Below are 23,564 nucleotides of genomic sequence, written 5' to 3' on the forward strand. Positions count from 1 at the left end.
TCCCACTTCATTCCCTCCTTGACTGTGTAGAAACCTCAGGACCTCGCTGCCCCTGTGCGCTGGGGGCCTGACTGTGGACTCTGAGCTGGGGCGGGGCGGGGGTGGCCTGCTATTGCTGCTTCTTGCTTCTTTGCCTGAAAATCCTCCCCCTCCTCTCTAGACTTCTATAATCGAGGCCCTTTCAGTGGGGAAAAAAAAAAGAAGAAAACAAATTCTAAGGAGGTTGAAACTTCAATATTGTTTTCACTTGGTTCTAAAGTGATCCCCGCAGGACAATGCCTGGCTTTTAGTTCCTGCTCTGTGGTGTGGTCTTCCGCAAGACCAGTGGCCTGCCTGATCTCTTGGGAGAAAATTTCATAGCTGGGGGAAGGTAGGGAGCAGGGCAGGAAGACCGCAGATGGAAAAGTTCTTCCTAAAGGCTGCACAGCCTTTGGGTGGGCACGGCCCCAGATCGTGACCCTTTCTGAGCTTCTGGGCTGGTGGCATCCAGCATGGCTATTTATGAGATTCTGGTGAGAGATGCTCAGACTGTGAGCCTGGGAGGCAGGCATGCTTCACATACTTCTTCCATGGAACATTGCTGTCCTTCTCTCCTTCCCAGGCTCCATCTGGTCACGGGGCGGGAGAGGGGGGGGAGGGGGGAGGGGCAGTGGGGGGAGGGCAGTACTAGCCCCAGACAGAACTCGAAGGCGGAGGAAGCTTATCCTCACCATTGTCGTCACCATATCCCAAAGGGATCCAGTCACCTCATGACCCCATCCTGCCCTGGGCCCTCTATCCCTGGACCCTCATTCTTGTCTGCGCTGATCTGCATGGCTTCCTTAGCTGAAGTTTTCTACTTTGAGTCATAGCCACTTAAGACTCTGCTCCAAGGTGCCTTAAAAAAAAAAAAAAGAATCAGAAGGGCTAACTGCTTCAGAGTGTCACCCCACCTGATCGGATGTCCCCAAATCTCAGGGGCACCACGGTTGAATCCAGAGGCATTCAACACAATCCAAATGTATATCTCCCAAACCAACAGTAGGTGTCTAAGCCGGACGTGAGTAAACTGGGGGAGATGGACACCTAGAAGGGGAGAATCTTGGAGCAGCAGGTCTGCCGCCTAAACCCACAGATAATGGCTCTCAACTGTTTTTGCGAAGTGCCTTCTTCCCCAGGGTCTCACCTGAGGCCTCTGAGCAAGGAAGTGTGGATGCCTTGGGGGCATGCTGGGCAGGCCTCAGAGCCTTCCTGTGGGGCCAGGTGTGGCTCTTCCACAGACCCCAGAGGGATCAGTCCACCCTAAGACAGTTTCTGGGGTTTTCCACTCCTTGAAAGCATGACTCAGAAAGGGCTGTGGGTCTTAGGAGGGAGGTTATCAGTTGGCTCATCTTTCATGAGAATGCACTCTCGGTCTCCAGGCTGGGGCACACAGAACCAGAGGAATATATACATTGTTTGAGCTTCCCTGGTGGCTCAGATGGTAAAGCATCTGCCTGCAGTGCGGGAGACCCAGGTTCAGTCCCTGGGTTGGGAAGATCCCCTGGAGGAGGAAATGGCAACCCACTCCAGTATTCTTGCCTGGAAAATCCCATGGACAGAGGAGCCTGGTAGGCTACGGTCCGTGGGGTCGCAAAGAGTCGGACACGACTGAGCGACTTTACTTCACTTTGGCCTTAAAGGGGCTAAAAGACCAAAGCTGGGACAGTTTCTGGCCCAGGCCCCACAGTTTCCTGGACTTAATTGCACTTCTCATCACCCCCTGGACTGAGAAGTGCAATGGAAAGAGGTCAGGTTCTGGCTCCAGTCTTGGCTTGGCACCAATGAGCTGTGCAGCCCTAGGCAGAGTTCTGTACATCTTTGGGCTTTCACCTTTTCCTTAGTAGAAACAGGAAGATGAACTAGATTGGGGTTCCTTGACAATATTTTTTTTAAGAATATTCGTCCCAGGAGACTCTGCAACCAAAGTGGATTTGCTATCTGCCCCTTCTTGGAGAGTCAAGATCCATGTTAGCTTATTAAAGGCTCTGAGAGTTTTAAAGACACCTGCTTCATGTTCTGTAAGCTGGTGTCTCCCAACTTTACTAGACTGTAATTGTAAATTCTTTCCTGCAAGCATCCAGAAGATCTAGGCTTGCTCAGAGCCTGCTGGGGAAAGTGGGGACTGGGCCAGCTCCGGCGCTCTGCGATTGCATACTTGAGCAATACGTGACATTTCCAGCAGCCTGCTGTCATGGCTCACAGCCCTGCTCTCCTGTTGGTGCGTGGGCACGTGGCCGGGCCTTGTGCGTGCTGTCAGAACCTATCTCCAACTATGGGCTGCAGCTCAAGTGGCTGGTTTGCTTGCCTGGGCCTGGGCCCTGGACCCGAAAGGCCCCTGGACCCTTCTTGATGGACAGACCCTCCCAGGAACACCGGCTGCCTCCCCAGCCCTTCCCCTAATCTGGTGCCTCCAAAGCCAACTCTGCACGCCAACTTCTGTCCACCCCCCCAAATCACTGAGGAAGGTTGTTTTTCAATTGCCTCCTGCAGTTTACTTCGCTCTCAAACCCACATATAAGTTTAATCAAACCCTGCTGCACTGACAAGCCAGAATTCACAAGCTGTTTAAGGTTTCTTGTGTGCCTCTTGCAGAGGAAATAAAGAGGAAACAAGGGGCTTGAGTTGGTGGCTGAGGGGTCCACACGTGAGCCACTGGAGAGAGCTGGGTGTGTTCCCTACTCTTCATGCATTCGGTCTCCTCTGCTGAATGAGGCTAGCAATCCCTGCTGTCTCCATTTCCCAGAAATCCTGTGGGTGTCCAATACATCAGTGGGCACAAAAGCATGCTGCAGCCTCTCAAGCCATGAGCCCACTTTACAGGCACGGGCATGAATCGCTGGGGGTAGGGGGAGAGGGGAAACAATTGAAATAGGGGTGAGCGCACAGCAGGAGACGTGAGTCTGCTGTTTCCCCAGCGGGTCTCGGCTCCCACGTGCCTCTCAACTGTGACCCCTTCTCACTGTGATTCTAAAGTGCTTGAGGACACATGACGCTTCATACATCGTGGTCCTGAAATGCAGACCAATGATTTTATCTGCTGCTCTCCCAAAAAGGGATCTACTGGAGCACAGAGGGGACCGTGCCCGAGCTGGGTTTCTCCGTGGGCTGATCTCCATCGGGGCTTCTAGTTCTAAGCAGCGCTCAAGGGTCTCATTTTTTAATTAATTAATTAATTTTGATTGGCGGATAATTACTTTACAATATTGTGATGGTTTTTGCCATACATAACCAACACGAATCAGCAACAGGTATACACGTGTCCCCCGCATCCTGGAGCCCCCGTCCCATCTCCCTCCCTACCCCATCCCTCTGGGTTGTCCAGGAGCACTGGCTTTGGGTGCCCAGCTTCAGGCAGTGAACTTGCACTGGTCATCTATTTTGCATACGGTAATATGCAAGTTTCAATGCTATTCTCTCCCATCATCCCACCTAGGCTTAACTGTGTGTCTGCCACACTTTGCCTTTAAGACCCATTTCCACAGGGGAGGTGGGGGGAGCGGGGCGGGGAATGGGGGCGTCGTTGGTACCCAAGTGGGGCTCACTCTACTGCGCCCCTGGGAGGGTGAGAGGAGGGGTCGCTGGGAGTGGGAGCAGGAGGAAGGACCATCTTGAGCTCACGATGGCGTGGGTAACACCACTCGAGAAGCTCTGAGTTATACCACGCTTCCCCTTCCCCACCTCCACAGCCGTGCAGTGCCCCCACCCCACCCCCCAACCCCATCGCTAGCTTGCTTTCACTCAGGCGGCTGCACGGCCCCAGCCCCCTCGCCCTTGACCCTGCGGTTGTAGCGCCGGCTCGAAGCCTGTTTGCAGACAGCCGCCCTCCCTCATTCACGCTGCAGCTCATTCACTCCGCTGCCTCCGGCAGGCTGCGGCTGGGCCCCAAGGCTTATTTATTTCTGGCCGCGTGTCTGTGTGTGAATGGGGGACAGGGAGCCAGGGAGGCGCTGTCCTCCTAGAGGGGGATTCATTTCACTTGCCACCGCCGGGAATTGCACCCAGACCCTCAGGTGTTCGCTGCTGCAGACATCACCCTAGGTGGGTGATGCCTGTGCTGGGCGCTTTACCAGCATTATCTTGTTTAATCTCTCAAGGTAGGGATCGTCAACCCTATTTTGTAGTGGAGGTACTGACAGGTGGAGATATTAGGAAAAATGACCTAAATCTACCACAGGAAGGGACAGAGCGGGGCACAAGCCCCAGCCCTTCAGACCCCCCCACAGCAGTCTCCCTGTCCAACCCTCACCCCTCCCCACATGGAACCTGTTGCCTCTTTCCTGGAGTTGGTTGTCGGAATTTCACTTACCTCCGACCTCATCCTCAGGGTGCTCTCCTGTAATCCCACCACCAGACTGATTGCCCCTGGAACAAGTGGCTGGCTCCCATGATCTGGGAAGCCTGGATCTCTCAGCTTTCTCAGATTTACGCCGAGGCTGGACGTCTGTCTAATGCCTAAGTGATTCCTGGCTCCAGCTCAAACCTTTACTCACTCTAACCTTGAGCTTCTTTCCCAAAGTTTTGCCCTACCTTTCTAAAGAATGCTCTTAATACACATACACTCACACCCACACCACAGCTATCTGCAGTCTAGTATCATGGAAAGGTCTCTGATTATATCAGAAGATCTGGGTGCAAATGCCGCTATCATCAAATGGATACGACCATATCCAGTTTTGCCTGATGAAGCCTCAGAAGAAATGCGATTCACCCCACCAACCCTATGGGCTTGTCTTAAAGATGATTAATTAAAAGCACATTACTCACTGTCAAGTGTGGTCCCCATATCAGGTATTACTAAGCACTTTGTGCTATGGCCTGTGGGGTCTTGTCTTTGGTCCTAGATAAAGCTTCAGTCAAGTAGGACTGCTGGGGGTCGGACTGTCTCCAGCCTCTGGTATAAGAAAGATGGTCTCCTTACCCAAGAGGGAACCCTCTTGACTCCCGTGACCCTTCTCAGAGATTTTCCTCTTCATCGGTTGATCTGATTCCAGAGCAAGCAGCTGGCCAGCCATGAAGTGCCGCCAGGGCAGCGGCGAGAGAGCCCCGACAACTGCCTCTGGGAGCTTCAGGGTTAATGATCGTGCGTCAAAGTTACGTGGAGAGAAGGGCCCCAGTGTGGGTGGGGGTGGTGGTGGTGAGTCCAGACCTCCTGTGACCATCCTGACTTGAGAACTGAACTAGGGAAGTTGAAAGACGGAAGGGGAGACAGAGGCGCCCCCGGGGAAGGTGAGGGAGGAGCCGCATGACTGACAGCGGTGCCTCCGCTGGGTTCTGCATCCTAAGCAGCCGGCACCGGCCAGGAGGGACTGAGGCTGGTCTGCCTTCCTTGGGTCTGTGGAGCCACAGGCTGTTTACTAACCTCCTCCCCACCCCTCCACCCCCGCACTGGCTCTCCTATTCCTCACAACTGAACAGGAAGGGAGGACCAGAACAGGGCATTTGACAGATGGGTCAGAGGTTAAGGGATGCAGGCAGAGCAGGAGGGAGGGCGGTGAGGATGCTGGCAGTCCTGATACCCTGCACATGGACGGCCCCTCCAGGCACAGAGCTGACAGGGCTGCCCCTGGAATGCGGGCGGGCATGGCAGGCCAGGCACATAGGAATGTTTTGCTCCCCTTTCTCTGCCCAGAAGGGCAGAAGGTTCCCACTCAAACCAGCCCTGAAGTTATGGCCAGATGACTGCCCCCCCCCCCCCCCACCAGAGATTCCCTCCCAGACTTCCATTCAGACTTATCTTCCCAAGCAGCTACAACTTCCCTCTGACACCTCCAGAGTCAGGCAAGACAGGACCTGGGGCTGAAATAAACGCCCAAGTTGCTTGCAAGAGTGGCTGTTCAAACCCACTCTCTTGGTGCCAGCAGCCTCCGGCTAAGCGAAGAAGGCTCCCCTGACCAAATAAAGAAGCAGGTTCATCTTACCCAGGGATTCCGAGAGAATGGTCCTCGTGGTCCTCCCACTCCAGCTCCTACAGGTCTGGGAGGCTTAGCGGGCTCCAGCGCTTCCACAATACACTGAATTAAAGGGGAGGAATGCAGAGGTTTTCTTTCCCAGGACCGTAACCAAGCAGCCTTAAAGGGGAGGAAAAGGAGCTAGGGCGGCTTGCTCCTTCGTTTCCTCTGCCTTTCCTTCCCTCTGAGCAGATCCAGAAAAAATCCTTTTGCCCAGGGCCCCTTTTATGGTGTGTGTGTGATTGTGTTTGCGTTGACATGTGTGCTGCAGAGAAGGGAGGAATCAAAGGCAAAAACAAAATGACAAAGATTTCCATCGGCCTGAACGCGGCGGTAACAGAAAATCAGAGACTGCTTGCCTCAGTCTCCCTCTTAACCACTCAGTAGCTGGTATATGTTGTTTCCGATAAATTCCTGAGCAGTAAGACATCGATACTAGTTGCAGGTAGAGCCCCCCGGGTCTCACTGAACGGGAGGTGAAGCACTTGGATGTTCCGCAGGGGGACCCAGGGCTGGACGGCTTCACCCGGTATAGGTGATACGTCCCCTGTTTCTAGAAGCAAAGCATTCCGATCCCTAAGTCTGCCATCCTCTTTTCAGTCCTAACCTGTTGGCCCCCAAGGAGACCATTCCCCTCCTTCCGGAAACTCTAGGCTCTTAAATTGTGCCTTTCCAGTTTTTATCACTTGGGTTTTTGAATAAGCAACACATTCCTATGGGTCAGCAATTAGGATTCTATTGAAAGCCATACATAAAGGTGTCTCACCGCATCCCCTCCCCACCGCCCCTGGCCCCCACCCTGCCCTCTACAAGTGGTCTCTTTTGTTTCTCCTGTGTCTCCCCAGCATTTCATGCAGATACAAACAACAGAATATATATATCCCCTGCCCCCTTTCTTATGTAAAAGGCGACATCTATTTTCATCTCCACAACCTTAATTCAGGTCCCCTTCTCCTCTCTTGGGTACTGTTGTAATAACCTAGATTCTAATTGGTCCCTGGGTGAAGTAGTCCATTGGGATAGTTAAAAGAGGCTCTGGAGAAGGCTTCTAGGTTGGATGCCTGGGTTGTCTATTAACTGGTTGTGTGACCTTGGACAAGTGGCTTAACCTCTCTGTGCCTCAGTTTTCTCATCTGGTCAATGGGATGATCACTGAACTTATTGCATGTACTAGTCGAGTGGAGCAAGGTAGAAGGCTTAGAACAATGACTGGCACTTGGTAGGTTGTCCGTAAGTGTGAGCTACTATTATTCTCTCTCCAACTTCAATTTTTGGTAGAATGATCACCTCAAAAATATCCATTCCCTACATAATAAAATACAAACACCTCACCCCATCATTGCAGGCATTACAGGATCTGGCATGATGCTACCCTGCACCCCACCCCAAGCCCCTCTGTCCACCTAGCCGATGCTCCAGCCACATCATAGGAGACACTGATTTCTAACACACCGCTGATTTCCAGAGCTCCCGACTTTTGCTTCTGCAGCTGTATCCAGGTAGAATGGCCTTTCTTCATTCTCTGCCTATGGAAATGCTATAGATTTTAAAAGCTCACATCAAATGCCATCTCATCCATGAAACCTTCTATGATTTCCTCACCTCTTGAGAAGTAATCACTCCCTCCTCTGTGCTGGTTCCCAAAACTTTTCATCTACCGCTCTCTCTCTTAATCTTTTTCTGCCTTGAATTCTAGTCTGTGTTCCCACTGCTGTCTCCCTTCTGGGACTGAGAGTTCTTAGCAGAGTGATTTCGCCTCTCCTCCCGCCCTCTTGACCTCCTTTCCCTAACCCGCCTGTGTCCCAGGACACAGGGTAGGCACTCAGCCAGTGTTTAGTGATGAACCAGATAGGTCCCACCAGAAGTGGAAATGCCTTTGAGAGTCAAATAAATAAGATAGGACTTCTTATGGTAGGTATACTAGTCAGTACTCAATAAATGCTAACTCATCAGTACTGGTCACAAGAATAACAGCATATTATTGCTATGGGTCTAGCTTCTGCTTAGTGCTTAGATTCTCTGGGTATAGCATCCCTGATGGGCAGCTCTCTTTTTCCTGCTTGGACACTGGAACTGAGGAGTTTATTGCTGTATGAGATTGTCCGGTAAGTTCCATGGGCACCAAAGATGTTAGCAGCTTTGTAGGGAGCTGAATTCTGCCTCTCTGAAGTCTCCCCCAGCATGCATATACATCCTCTCACTCCTTAACTGACTCCTTAACTCCAAGCACTGACTCTGTACTAGGGATCGAAGATGGAAGTCAGACTCAGAATCCACACTCATAGAGCTTCTACCGTCCAAACAGGAGCCAGTCCGTTCTGTACTTTGTAACTCAGAGTGTGTTGCTCTGTAGTGCAGAGTACTTTGCATTCTGATACCACTTTGAATCGGGCAAGGACCTGTCTGTGAGCATCCGCCAGCCTCCTCCTGCCAATTCTGTTCCGTCTACCTGCACACTGCTGGTGCTGGCGAGCCACAGCGCTGGGGCTGAGTTCTCAGTTGTGCAAACACAAGTAGATTCAGCAGGTGTTAGACTGCGTGGGGCACAGTGTCGCCTCTTTATGCCGAGTTCAGAAGGCAGGTACTGACCGGGTCACACGCCAGACATCAGAGGTCAGAGCGGGCTCAGAACATCCACTGCTCTGGTACTGACAGAGGTGACTAGAAAATGTTTCCCAAGGAGGTGGAAGAGAGCTTTGGGCCTGATAACACGTGCACACTTATGCACACACACATCCATGCTTGCAGTTAGACCCCCTTCAGATTCTTGTAAGGGCCTTATCCCTATGTTTCCCCCAATCAGCAATTCAACAAAATGTTTATTAAGCATAAACTAAAACACAGACAACAATTGGAGATGAAGCAGCAGCAGCTAGGATGCTATTAATTCCCACTGTCACCAGAGATGCAGCCATGGGGAGCCAGCTGTGGGCTCGAGATGTCAGGACAGGTTTCATGGAAAAGTTTCATGGGAGTCAGCCTGGGCCTTAAGGATGAGTAGGACCAGATCTGGGAGCTGTGGTGGGTGGGAAGGGATTAGGAAAACATAGAGCTTGGGATGTACAAGACGCGTGCTGGAGATGACAGCCTGCAGTGCAGCGGGAGATTAGGGCCAGGCAGGGTGTTGAAACAGCGGGGGCTTTGGGCTTGCCCACCAAGGCAGCAGAGCGTTGCTGCAGGTTCTGAAGTGAGGGTACTGATGGGAGCCCAGCGGTGATATGCTTGATGCTGGGAGAGATCAGAGCCTGGAAAGCCAGCAGAGAAGCTTTGTGGTCACCAAGACCTGAGGGAATGGGGGCCAGAAGAGGGAGCGGGAGTGGGGAGGAGGAATTGGCCTGAAGGGGGCGCCCTTGTCAGTCAGAGAGTGTCCTCTCACCCTGCAATAGCTGGTGGGTCTGAGCTTATCAAGCTGTTGCTAAGTTCACAGTGACGTTGGCAAAAGAAGAAGTGGTCAGGTGTATCCCCAGGTCCTCACCTCTGCTGCTTCCACGTGGCCACCCTTATCCCTCAAATGAACAAAGTAAGGGGTCTTCCTGTAGTTAGGGTTAGGAGGAAAAAAGGGAGGTGCACTCATGAGGACAGAGGAGTCCTTTGCCTGTCAAAGAGGCAAAGATTCTTTCCTCCCCTTGGTCTGTGCTGTCTTTTATATTTTTATGCTAAAATGGCTATTTTTAATTTTTGCTTAAAGAGTTAACATGCACTGCACCAACTCTGTTACTAACTGCCTCAAAGCACAAAATGAATTTAGTATTGTAGGTAGAGGAATCATACAGCAAATAAAGGAAAAAGATAAATTCAAAAAGAGGAAATAACAGTAAAGGTCAAGAAATGAGATAGTGGGGGCCGTTCGTTGCTATTTGTCTTTTACATTTAATTATATCTCAGATTGTGCGTTCTGGAAAACAAATGACAAGACATGATGAGGTGCCAGGGTGGAAAAGGGAAGGGAAAACAATCTCCATCCATTCATTCATGCAGCGAATATTTGCGAGCTCCTTCTCAGTCCTGGGCGATTAAGCTAGGCTCTGAGCATACAGTAATAAACGCAATAGGCCCAGCCTCTCCCCTAATGAATTCTGTGAATTCTGTGTTCCAGCAGTAACGTCAGATATAGACAAGTACAATTGTGATAAGTACTAAGAACTGTTTAGGGCATTAAGAAACTGTTTAGGGGGATCTTACTAGCCCTGAGGAAGGGCATTTCAAACTGGAGTCAGAAGAAAGAAGAATGAGCTAAAAGAAAAGAACAGCATGTGTAAAGGCCCTGGGGTGGGAAGGAGCCATGCCTATTGAAAAAGCAGAGAAGTACATTGTGGCTGGGCCGGTAGAGCAGGAGGGAGAGGAGCCTCAATTGCTGCTGGTGAAGGCAGAAAAGGAGGAAACTGTGTGAATCTTCAAAGTATCATGGGAAGGATAATGAGCAGGGTGGGGCCTCCAAGGAACAAATCCCACTGACATCATAACACATTCCCACTGAAGTTGGTTAATAGAGACCAGAAAGAGCTCAAGCAGTGGGAATGAGGGGTGGGGACATGTAAGGAGGGAATGGAAATGACAGGACAGCAGAGGCAGGCTGGCACACAGGTGTGAATCAGTGTGATACCTGCTACTTTAGTATTTATGTTTTTAAAAATAAGACGCCAGATTTCTAGTGCTTCCAGGAACAGGCGTGGACTGCATTGCTCCTGCGGCCTGTGGTATGCTCACTTTTCAATTTGAAAGTGAAAGTGAAGTCGCTCAGTCGTGTCCAATTCTTTGTGACCCCATGGACTGTAGCCTACCAGGCTCCTCCCTCCATGGGATTCTCCAGGCAAGAGTACTGGAGTGGGTTGCCATTTCCTTCTCCAGGGGATCTTCCTGACCCAGGGATCGAACCCGGGTCTCCTGCATTCCAGGCAGATGCTTTACCCTCTGAGCCACCAGGTGGGCTTATAAAAAGTCTTCTCATCTAAACACTTTTCTTTGGGTCCACAGGCAAAAGGGACCACCCTCTCTGTTCTCCCAAAGCCCATCTCTACATGGGCATCCAGCTTGCTCCATCTGATACATGTCAAGTTTGGCTCATAAGTGACAAGTTCTCTAAGGGTACGAGCCTTGCCTCAGTGACCTCTATAAGGACCCTGTTGCCTGGCAGAGAGCCGGTTCCACAAATGTCTTCAAAATCAAAGCACTGAGTAAAACCTAAAAGGAGAGTTTTCTGGTGTGTCCTGAGTTTGACACCATTAATGACGGGCAGAGCAGGAGTCCAGCCCATTAGTAACAGGCTGCCATGAGCTGCCCCAAGCACACGCAGAATCCAAAAGAAGATACCAGACAGTTATTTTCTTCTGGTTTTGTTGCATCTTGCAATTTCTTTAGGGTCCACAGAATTGGGTGTTGGGTGGCCTATTCAGTCAGCGTCTCTGGCTACTTCCCCATGACCCCTCCACCTAGGGAGGAAGGTATCAGTCCATGACACCTGGGCTTCCTCTTTCTTCTTTCCTCTTCCCCACAATTCCTCCATCCTATATACCCTCCCCTCACATCTTTCTATCCTTTTCTGCTTTCTGTCCTTCTCAGGTTCAGCAAGTCTTCAGTTATATCTTGCTCTAGCCTGGGTGTGGCTGGGGTGGCTTTGGATCCTGTGGGTGCCTACAAGGTGAGCAGATTTTCACCTAATCCCCTCCTCACATGCTAGCCGTGTATCTATGGCTGAAAGAATCTGTCAGCTTTATTGCCTTGAGTCATATTCCCAAACGAGCCCAGTCTTGGCATATGCCCTGTTCCAGGAAGAAATGGGGGACAGGACAAAGCCTATTTCCCCAGACTTTGGATTTTCGGCTGATGACCTAGTCAGTTTCTATGTGGGAACTTGCTTCTGGTCCCCGGCAGAGATTGCAAGACACTTTGTCCTCCGTGTCCATCATTATCTGCAGTTTTTCCATATCCATAGCTGGTGGAATCAATCATGACTCTCCAAGGTCACCAGTGTGACCTTGAAAGACAGTAGGGGGAGGGGTTAAGGGTAGTGGGTAGGCAGTCATGCGTATCATTTGCCTGATTCAAAGTTTTGTTAAGGCTGCTTACAAAGCACCCTATTGTGCAATTTTATTTTAATCTCCTTTTTCTGTTTCTTCTTAACCCTGCAGGGGATGGACAAATAGACTGGCGTATAAAAATTATGATGGTGAAAATTTCACTGAAGAATTCAGCCCACATCACCACATTTACAGAGATGCCCCAGACTGGGGATTAGGTGACCAAACATTGGTCCCCAAAGCATTTTTTCTTCTTTTTTTTCTATCTAAGCAAGCTGGGATTAGTCGAAATCTCAAGGATCTTCCTGTTCTGCTCTGTGCAATTGGGCTAACAGTGTCAGTCTACCCCATGAGCCTGTCAGGGTCAAATGACATGAAACGATGTGTGTGGAATATGAAAAGGAGTGCTGCGTCTATTTCCGGTTGGAATAATGTGTCTGACGCCAGGTCCCCTGCCTTGGGCAGAGTCACAGCACAGCAGAGCTGCTCTCGGCTTCTCCGGAGGGAGGTGGGGTAGCCGGGCTCCCTCTGTCCCAGCGCGAGCTGCCACTGCCCTCTAGTGACAGCCTTCTGCCCAAACGTGCTGTCCACCCTCTGGCTGACGGGGAGAGCAGACCTCTTCCTGTAGGACTGTTTCTGACCCATCCTTCGTCAATAAATCCTCACCTCAAATTCTCCATGTGTGTGCTCTGGGTGGGTGAGCGCTGCTCTTTTCCATGCTATTCTATGAATTGACGAATATGTGTCCGGAGTCTGCTATGGGGGTGGGTAGTGTCCAGGGTCTGCTATGGGGGCGGGCTGTGTCCGGGATCTCCTATGGGGGTGGGCTGTGTCAGGGGTCTGCTATGGGGGTGGGCTGTGTCCAGGGTCTGCTATGGGGGCGGGCTGTGTCCGGGATCTCCTATGGGGGCGGGCTGTGTCCGGGATCTCCTATGGGGGCGGGCTGTGTCAGGGGTCTCCTGTGGGGGCGGGCTGTGTCCAGGATCTCCTATGGGGGCGGGCTGTGTCCGGGATCTCCTATGGGGGCGGGCTGTGTCAGGGGTCTCCTGTGGGGGTGGGCAGTGTCCAGGGTCTGCTATGGGGGCGGGCTGTGTCCGGGATCTCCTATGGGGGTGGGCTGTGTCAGGGGTCTCCTGTGGGGGTGGGCAGTGTCCAGGGTCTGCTATGGGGGCGGGCTGTGTCCGGGATCTCCTATGGGGGCGGGCTGTGTCAGGGGTCTCCTGTGGGGGTGGGCTGTGTCAGGGGTCTCCTGTGGGGGTGGGCTGTGTCCGGGATCTCCTATGGGGGCGGGCTGTGTCCGGGATCTCCTATGGGGGCGGGCTGTGTCAGGGGTCTGCTGTGGGGCTGGGCAGTGTCAGGGGTCTGCTGTGGGGGTGGGCTGTGTCCAGGATCTCCTATGGGGGCGGGCTGTGTCCAGGATCTCCTATGGGGGCGGGCTGTGTCCAGGATCTCCTATGGGGGCGGGCTGTGTCCGGGATCTCCTATGGGGGTGGGCTGTGTCAGGGGTCTGCTGTGGGGGTGGGCTGTGTCTGGGATCTCCTATGGGGGTGGGCTGTGTCAGGGGTCTCCTATGGGGGTGGGCTGTGTCAGGGGTCTCCTATGGGGGTGGGCTGTGTCCGGGATCTCCTATGGGGGTGGGCTGTGTCAGGGGTCTCCTATGGGGGTGAGCTGTGTCCGGGATCTCTGTGTCAGGTGTCTACTATGGGGGGTGGGCTGTGCCAGGCATGGAGATGATTCCCCCCCTCGCCCATGTTCTGTCTCTCTGAGGAGTGGATGATCTCACACCAGTTATCCGCAGGAGGTCAACCTGCTGGAAACTTTCCCGGGGTGATAACGGAGCCTCCCACCATGTCCCCTGCCCACCCCCCCCTTCGTCATGGAAGGGACCCGACAGGACCAAAGAGATGACCTGCTGATTGTCTCCATCCCCATGGTGCCCAGCACAGAGGCGTTCTGGAAGGACCCACCTATTGAAGAATCTGTCTGCTGAATGTGTAAGTTGACCTTCAGGAGTGCCTTCCTGGATACACCCTGAAATTCTCTAGCATGTGTACATCTCCTTGAGAGTCATAGTGAGGAAGCTAGGCATCAGACGGGAGAGAAGACTTGGGACTGCCTTTCAAGTGTCTGATTACGAGTGGCGTGGTCCTAGGCACGTTAACCTTTCTGTTTCTCTCATGCAAAATGCACCTAAGGGAACCACCTTTCTCTGCTAGAGGGGCCTAAAAATTAAATGAGACAATGTACCTGAACTCCCTGGAAAAGGGTCTGCGCTCAGGAAGTGGACCCTTTGGGGGTGTGAGTGAGAGAGACAGGGCAGGGACCCGCACAGAGAGGAGGGCGGCTCAGAGGCTGGGCGGATGGGGAAGGGGCCGTGTCCTCGTAGATGGTAGGTGTGACTGCGCGAGTGTGCTTTGTAGATGGTAGGTGTGACCGCACGGCTGGGTGTGCACGCCTGCAAGCCGAGCTCTGGGCAGAGGATTTCCACATCCAGGGAGGTCTCAGCTTAAGATCCTAAGGTGTGGCCATGGCAAGTCTTCTACCCTCCTGGGATAACTGTCTCGTCCAGGAAGAGCAGCAGTGCTGAGCGCCAGACCCCTCCAGTACTCAGGCAAGCCTGGTGTGCGCCCTGGGTACGGACTTAGTTACAAGCGGGAGAAGGGCTGTGAAACACCAGACCTTTCCTTAGTGATGGGCCAGGGACAGTGACACCAGGACTCTCATACCACTGAAATGCTAGGACCTAAGAGCTGGACAGCGTTCTGGGGACACACTCGCCCCCAGTGCCCACCGCAAAAGTCACCACAGAAAAGCTCGCCTTCCAGTGAGCTCTATCCACCCCGCCCGAGGGTAGCTGAGCCCCTTCGCCCTCCCTGCATCCAAAGTTTCGGGCTGGGGGTGCTCCCAAGGCTGCTGGCAGCATCACCCTCCTAATGTTCTCATCTCCCACTGTTCCTGAGATAGAACACTTAAATAATAGAGCCGATGATAAGTAGAAATCAGCAGAAATCGTTTAGTCCTGAGGAAGAAAACCGTTGGTTGATTCAGATGCCGGATCTCTTGTTTGACTGTTCGCAGTGCTACGGTCCAAATCTGACCTTGGGAGATGCGCTGAGAGCATCTAGTGGAGGGAGAGAATGCAGGCAGGAGGCCTCCAGGGCCAGTTCTGTGGGCTGAGAACAATGGCCGGCCTCATCTCTGTCTCTGGGCCCCGCCCTGGGAACAGACGCAGTACACTCCACGTCCAAGGCTAGTTTCTGTACCTCGGGTTGGAGGCGAGTCTGCAGCACGGGGTGGGGGTGGGGGGAGCAGGCTGGAACAGAGGCTTCGTGTTATGCGATGTTTTGATCTCAGCTTTCAGCACTGCTACCTCCCCTACAGGTGGGAGGAAGCAGGAAATGGTCTGCTTGGGCTTTCCAAAACTCTGGGGAAAGCAGCCAAACTGGAAGCTTACCGACGGAACAAGAGCTTGCCTTCTGGTGCTGGCAAGGCCAGCGTACTCGGTAGCACTGGAAAATGACCGACTGATCTCGGGCGGCAGAGGTCCTCAGTGAGGCTAAAGGGTCACGCTGGGGGCCTGGGTCTGCAAGATGAGAAGGGGGGTGGGGAGGAGACATTTCTTCTGTTCCTCTGCTGGACGAGGGCACGTAGATCCCAGGGGCAGGAGGAAAGGGTAGCACCAAAGGCGGTCCTTGTTCCTTTTCCAATCCTAGGAAGCTTTGGGAGGAACAACCCCGGGAAGGAAAAATCCCAGGAAGCTTTTTGAAACAAGGCAACGTCCGTCACTTTGGACCTTTCTCTGTAAGGTAAGGTTGACCTCATGGCAGCCTGTGACCAGCTGAGAATGGGAGGATTAGGGACCAAGGCAGAGCTCAGTATCTAGAGAGGGGGCTGATGGGTAACAGCTGGTGCATCCCGCAAGAGGCCATGTGTGCAGGGCGCAGCAGTGGGGGTCCAGGAGCAGGCAGTTTTCTGAGATTGTCCTGCCATGTGCCTTCGTGTGGGCCGCCTCCTTTGCCTGAGTGTCCTCTCCTTTCCTGATGGGAAGATTACTGACTGTGCTTTAAAAACAGCTCACATCTTACCCCCTCCATGAAATCCGTCGTGACAAAGTGATTCATTCTCTCCACAGTGTTGGCAATCTCTTATTCATTTCTGCTATCATTTTCAAAATGCTAAATTATTAGATGAACGTTATTTCATGAAATATTGAGCCCTTAGAGTAGATACTTGGTCTTTAAGTGCTTCTCATATGGCAGCTAGTAATTTATTAATTCATTCAGTAGACATAAATAAGGATTTAGGGAGGTCAGCTGGCTGGCAGCATGGGGGTGAGATTTTATGGGGGGGCTATCAGGGCAAAACCCAGAAACCCAAGATGAAGGTGGAGACAAATGCAAAGTGTCCTTGTCCCCTGGGAACTGGACACTGGGTATAGTTCTGATGCAGGGATTCCAGCACTGGAATCCAGGTTGGAAATGAGGTCCAGGAAGGAGAATTCACTGCAGGAATGAAACAGGGACTTTGTCACCGAGTTGAATGCTTGCCCTGAGAAAGGCTGGATGCTGACTGAGTTTCAGGAACAATGAGCAAAAGGATCTTCTAGGCTCCTTAGTGGAAGGCAGTCCTGATGTCCAAGCTGGGGTGGGTCTGATTGAGTCTGCCGCTGGGGGCTCAGGGTTGAACGGATCTCAGTTGCAGTTGGAGGACTGATGCCTCAGCAAACCAGAGTCTGGACCATGGCTTTGTCCTCTCTTCTCCACGGAGGGAACCCAGGTATCCATTGCCAGCCCTCCAGCCTAGAGCAGCGGAACGCTGGCCCACCCGACGGGATTCCTGGAGAACTGACCCCTGTTCCCTTGGATATTAGACATGCCACGTGCAGCCTATGGAAGCGACGCCTGCAGAGACACACCTACTGCCTGCCCGTGTTTTCCGCAGAGCCTACTTCTAGTTTTAAAATTCAGTAACAGTTCTGTGGCTTTTGTCTTTCCATGGGGAGCATCACACACTTTCTTGATCCAGGAAAAATCTCCTAGGAGAGATCTTGCTCCTAACCCATGGATTAGAGAAGGGAGGATTAGAGTCAGGTGTGCTAAACATGTCTGTGGGTGGTGGTTAATCATCACCAAAGCAACCAGAAAGTGAAGTGGACAAGTCATCTAAGTTTTAGTCTTGAAGACATTTCAGGTCCTAGCAGCCCTTTGCAAATTCTCATCTCATATAAGAGGTTTTCATTCGGGGTGACTTCAGATAAATCTGAGCCTCAGTTTCTGCAACTCTACAATGGAGGAATAATCTTGTAATTTTTGTAAGTAATCTTATAAGTGGGCTTCCCTGGTGCCTCATTGGGGAAATAATCCGCCTGACAATGTAGAAGACACAGGAGATGCAGGTTCGATCCCTGGGTCAGGGAGATGCCCTGGAGGAGGGCATGGTACCCACCTCACTATTCCTGCCTGGAGAATCCCAAGGACAGAGGAGCCTGGCGGGCCACAGTGCACAGGGTTGCAAAGAGTTGCATGTGACTGAAGCAATTGAGCATCCAGTCTTGTAAGTAAGCACTTGTCAGTAAGTAATCCTGCCTGCGTTCAGGTTCTTATGAGAATAGAGGATACAGCTCCTGTGGGGTCTTCACAGCCCCCTTTGTCTTTTCTGGGTACACCCCTTTTCTGCTGGGAAATTCTCATTTTCTTGTCATATGGGTCTGATGGGAGCCAGCGTGAATATGTAGAACCTACCCTTGGCCACAGTTGATAGATCAATGGTGAGTACAAGTCAATTATGTTTAGTTTTGTTCCTAATGAGGTTCAAATTTATTTTTTAAAAAAACGTTTTCTTTTGGATTTTCTGGGCTTTGTGGATTTTGTAATTGTAGATAATGGGTGGTGGAATTATAGGTAGCTGAGTCTACACATATGTAGATCACACATGTCTATTTTCTCTATTAGAATGTAAATTCCTTAGGGAAGACATGAACACCACCCCCAGGGGTCCCACACCCTCAAGTTCATCATGTCTAACGTGAAGTTAGGAGTAGGAAGCGTCAGGGGTGATAGGGAGCCAGAAAACTAAACGTGACATTGTCTTTCCACCTCTGGAAAGACAGAGGTCCCTCTGCCTGCATCCTGTCTTACCCTCTTGGTCATCGACCGGGTCCCCTGAGTCATCTGGGGTCCCCCAACCTCCTTCACCCTTCCCTATCCAATAAGTCTCCTAGTATTGCTGATTTCACTTCCTATGAATTTGCCCTTTCTTCTCCATTCCTTCATGACTTGACTCCATCATCTCTTGCTTGGATCATAATAAGAGCTCTGAACTGGTCTTACTTCCTCTGGTTTTGTCTCTCTCCCAACCCCATTCTTTGCTAGCCCTGCTAGATTGCTTGATCTGAACATATCACTCATTTAAGATCTGCCCTTAGCTCCCCGCTGTTTGCGGGACCAAATCCAAGCTCTATGGCACAGCACAGATGTGGCTCAACTCCCTGCATGTGCCTTGATGTTTCATGCTTCATGGACGTTTTCGTGCAGGACCTCTCTTTTTGCTTAGGATACCCGTCCTGTGTTCTTCACCTTTAAAAGTCATCTCAGGCTTCCACTCCTTGGAGAGCCTTCTTTGGACTAGGTAAAAAAGTCTGTGACACTTTATCACTCTATTTATGTACCTTTATCACTCAGTACATGATTTTGTGTTGAAAATATTTTCCTAATGACTGTCTCCTCAGCTGGACTGCAAATCCTTTGAGAACAGGGACTGTGCCATACTCATCTTTGTAGCCTTAGTTCTTACTTAGTGCACGGATAGAACTTAGTAGATTCTTAAGACGTGCTGAGGAAGATGTGAGTGTGAGAAAGATGCTTCTGGGCTCATCAGGGAACCTCACGAGGTTACCTGCCAGTGATCTGCTTGCATGGAGGTTGAGTAGATTCTGAGAAAGCACCTCGGTGTATGTCTGCTGATGGGGTCCAGATATAAGAGGCCACGTCTTAGGAAACCAGGATTGTTCTATAGAAGCCTACATGCAGAGGAGCCAAGGAATGCTCTGGGAGAAGGCACTCTGAGGCACGATCAGCTTGCTCCTGGGAAAGACACTGCTGGTTAGATGGGAAGAGCATAGTCGGTGGCGGTCACTGGGAATCACCTTTGGCTTGGTGCTAAGCTGTGCTCTCCAGAAGAAAAAGTGCTTCTTACTGAACCCAGAAAGTGTCGTTTCAGCAAACTATAAGCTGTTACAGCACAGAGAGCCCCTTAACAGTGTTCCATGAAGGGGAAAGAGCCATTTCTGACGGACTCCTCTTCATTCTCAAACTGGCTGTGCACAACAGGATAGGTACTGAGAAGGTCAGGACCCTGGAGAAGGTGTGATGGATCAGTGATGGTCACCAGGGAGGAGCTGCGTGGCTCAAAGCAGGTGAGATCAGAGGGGCAGGTGCAGAGTCCCCAGGCATCTCAGAGCAGCAGCAGCAGAGAGACTTGCTCAAGGGCAGACATGAAACAGCCCCTGAGGATTTGCAGTAATACTTGGGGCAACTTTGCAGAAGGCTTTCCTTTTGATGTGAACTGGGGGGGTGGAGTCGAAAAGGAGGGGACATTTGGGTTATTACTCAGGGAGATTTCCACTCTGTACTGATAGGCCAGCAAGCTGGAGAAATTAAATTTAGAATCTAATTAATAAGTTGTCTCTTTTTCTCTTTATCCCCTGGACATGGGCACCCCATCTGGCCTGGCAGATGAGTCGGTGGTTGTGGGAGGGTATACCTTCCTGTTATGGGTTGAATTGTATTTATCTCAAATTCATATATGGATTTTGAGATTTCCTAACATACACCACCAACCACTGCACACCCTCCCCCTCCCCCCCCCCCCCCCCCCCCGCCACACACACACCAATGCCAGTAACTCAGGAGTGTGACTTTACTTGGAAATAGAGTCCCTGCAGATGTAATTAGTCAACATGAAGTCATCGGGGTGGGTGCTAATCCAATATGACTGGTGCCCTTATAAAAGGGGACATTTGATCACAGATAGGCACACAGAATGTACACCATGTCAAGATGAGGGCGGAGATCGGGAGGAGGCCTGGATAAGCCAAGAAACACTAGAGACTGCTGGCAAACCAGCAGAATCTAGGACAGAGGCAAGGAAAAGACCTTCCTTCTCGACTCCCTGAAGGAATCAACCCTACCGACTCCATGCAGAAGGCTTTCAGTTTGATGTTAATTGGAGGGGTGGAGTGGAAGTGGTAGGGACATTTGCGTTAGTACTCGTTGAGGTTTTGAACACATAGCCTTCAGAACAGTGAGACAGTACACTTCTGCTGTTTAAGCCCCTCATATGTGGTCCTTTGTTACAGCAGTCCTAGAAAATTAATGTGATTCCCTGGTAACTCAGCTGGTAAAGAATCCTCCTGCAATGCAGAAGACCCTGGTTTGATTCCTGGGTCTGGAAGACTCCCTGGTGAAGGGATAGGCTATCCACTCCAGTATTCATGGACTTCCCTGGTGGCTCAGATGGTAAAGAATCTGCCTGCAATATGAGAGACCTGGGTTCGATCCCTGGCTTGGGCAGATCCCCTGGAGAAGGGAACGGCTACCCACTCCAGCGTTCTGCCCTGGAGAATCCCCATGGACAGAGGAGCCTAGCGGTCTTCAGCCCATGAGGTCGCAGAGACGGACAGGACTGAGTGACCAGGCACAACACAGCAAACTACTACACCTTCACAGGGACGGATGGGACTGAACTGGGGGTAGGAAGCTCGAGCAGCTGAGTGGGGATGAAGCAAGGCTGTGCTGGATCCGCCCGCCTACCACCCTCTCCGCCTGCCCCCAACACGGGCAGGAATGCGAGTTGGGGAAGGTCCCAGGTCTGCCTCTGTTGTTTGTTCTCTCAAAATGTGAAATCCTCAATCCTTATTTTTTCATTCTCAGTCTGGAGTCAGAGGCCCCCGGGGTGCCCTCCAGGAGCTGTGTAGGCAACATGCTTTGCGTGTCAGAATTAGCTGACACATGAGTGGTTATCGCTTGTTTTTCACTACACCATTCCCACTGCTGGCCCATCAGACTCTTGCAAGAAAGGGAAGACATGATCTCATGCCTTTGCCCACCTGGAGCTTCAGTCAGAGACAATCGCTTTAGTCACTGCTTGACAGCACTGTGCCCGGGAGTGCCAAGCACACCCCTGGGCAGGCTGAGAGCCTCCCAACGCAGGCCTTCAAGGCGGGGTGGCTCATTTGAGCACTTAGTCGATTCTCAGTCGTCTGTCTTCGGTCAGACCCCAGGTTGTAGACAAAGGCTTCAACTGTTAGCAGAAATGATGGCTGTTCAGTGAATGTGAGTGTGTGTGTGTGTATCTGTGTGTGAGTGTGTGTGTGAGAGAGAGGGAAATGGATGGAATAATTGGCCTTGGATCTTTGATAGCTGTCTAAACAAAATAGCCAGTATTTTTAGATCGCCTTGAAAACTGTAGTGTTTCAAAAATCATTGCCAGGGAGATTTTGAAGTTTTATTAAGAAAAACAGGAAATGAGAGAATTGTAAACCCCAGGGAAGAAATCTGACATTTTGAGGCCAAAGACTGACTCCCTTTGATGCACTAACAAGGATCATTGAATATCCTGTGGTTGGGTATAACAAATCCCTCTTGATGATGTAACCCTAGAAATGCCAGGAGTGACTGCTACTGCTAAGTTACTTCAGTCATGTCCGACTCTGTGTGACCCTATGGAAGGCAGCCCACCAGACTCCCCCGTCCCTGGGATTCTCCAGGCAAGAACACTGGAGTGGGTTGCCATTTCCTTCTCCAGTGCATGAGTGAAAAGTGAAAGTGAAGTTGCTCAGTCGTGTCCGACTCGTAGCAACCCCATGGACTGCAGCCTACCAGGCTCCTCCGTCCACAGGATTTCCCAGGCAAGCGTACTGGAGTGGGGTGACTGCTGCTGCTGCTGCTAAGTCGCTTCAGTCGTGTCCGACTCTGTGCGAAACCATAGACGGCAGCCCACCAGGCTCCTCTGTCCCTGGGATTCTCTAGGCAAGAACACTGGAGTGGGGTGCCATTTCCTTCTCCAATGAATGAAAGTGAAAAGTGAAAATGAAGTCCCTCTGTCATGTCTGACTCTTCGCAATCCCATGAACTGTAGTCCACCAGGCTCCTCCGTCCATGGGATTTCCCAGGCAAGAGTACTGGAGTTGGGTAAAGGCTAAACCGAAGCGCAGAATTTGAAGCTCTCGAAGGCCCTAGACTAGCGCCCTCTGCTGGCCATTCTTCTGCAGCCGAGTCCTATTTCACTGTGAGGGAAAAACCAAACTCTTTGGATATCTGTCCTCCCAGATGTACTTTTTTCTAGCTCCTCCGTTCCCGATTTCTTGTGAAATTGGGACTTAAGTTTACATAGGGTTAAAGGTTTATTTATTATTATTTTTGGCTACGCTGGGTTTCTGTTGCGGAGAGCAGGCTTTCTCTAGTTGCTGTGAGTGAGGCGGGCGACTCTTCATTGCAATGCATGGGTTTCTCACAGTGGCGGCTTCTCTTGCGAAGCATGGGCTCCATGCGTCCGGGCTTCAGTAGCTGTTGCCTGTGGGCTCAGTATCTGAGGTTCACAGGCTCTAGAGTGCGGGCGCAGTAGTCGTGGTCCACGGCTTAGTTGCTCCGAGGCCTTCCTGCACCAGGAATTGAACCCGTGTCCCCTGCCTTGGCAGGTGGATTCTTAACCAGCAGACCACCAGGGAAGCCTGAATGTGGGTCTTTGATAAGGCACAATAGAGGAACGGTTTTCACTGGCATCACCCATGATGTTTTGAGAGCCTATCACTATCAGAGGGAGAAAGGCTCATTTTTCATGTAGGTATTCTAACCTGAAGAGCTGTTTTAGTCACCACTCACTGGGATTGCCCTTCAACAAGGCTAAGACTCAAAGCCTGCTCCTACGATGCTTTCAGGTAGGAGCCGAGCTCAAAGGTCACGAGAGGAGGTGCTGAGACTTTGGTGTGTGTGGGGGGCTCACATCAGAGCTGGCCATGTTCCTTCGGGTGGAACAGGGCCAAGGGGAGGGGTTGGGGGTAAAGAGGGACAGAGTGAGAGTAAGGACATCCCTGGGTCCCCATTTTAGGAGGACCTGTATGATGCGGGAGGCAATTCTATGAGACAAGTCAAGAGATGTCTTGTCTCATCCTTTTGATCACTGAAAAACTACTAGGAAGACTCTGTTGTTTGAGGGGAACTTCCTTGGCCTTTTGGACATTGTGGGGCACCAGCGAGGGCCTTAAAGACCCTCTGTTGGAACTGGATCCCATATTAATATATCCGGCTTGAGCCGACTCCATATATCAGTAGCGTTACTGGTGTGGCGTTGCTCTCTGTAGAACTGTTTATATTTAGAATAGTCTGAACTATCAGCTTATCCAGAACTAGGCCTTCCCACTAGAGTCTCCTCTATTCTCTCTTCAAAAATAAGATTAACTGCAGAGCGAAGGAGCGGAAGAGTGGTTGAAAACGCGGCCTCTAGTATTGGACTGGCTGGGTGACAATCCCAGCCGCGTGTCTCCCTACCTGTGTGACCTGGGGAAACTGCATCACCACAG

General features: G+C 51.4%; 1 protein-coding gene across 2 annotated transcripts in view; it reads right to left on the minus strand.

Moving 5' to 3' along the window:
• CAMK1G (calcium/calmodulin dependent protein kinase IG) overlaps positions 1-6,019 on the minus strand; it is a 32,797-nt gene extending 26,778 nt beyond the window's left edge. Inside the window, exon 1 of one of the 2 annotated variants that reach the window (XM_018060785.1) lies at positions 5,940-6,019. Coding sequence is in view for 1 of the 2 variants with exons in the window: in XM_018060784.1 (XP_017916273.1) it covers positions 4,940-5,180 (241 nt within the window). In the remaining variant the exon portion in view is untranslated. Of the gene's footprint in view, positions 1-4,939; positions 5,653-5,939 lie in introns of those variants that run through there. The other variant, XM_018060784.1, reaches the window with a different exon arrangement.

This window comes from Capra hircus, chromosome 16 (assembly GCF_001704415.2).
Source record: "Capra hircus breed San Clemente chromosome 16, ASM170441v1, whole genome shotgun sequence".
Taxonomy (NCBI): domain Eukaryota; kingdom Metazoa; phylum Chordata; class Mammalia; order Artiodactyla; family Bovidae; genus Capra; species Capra hircus.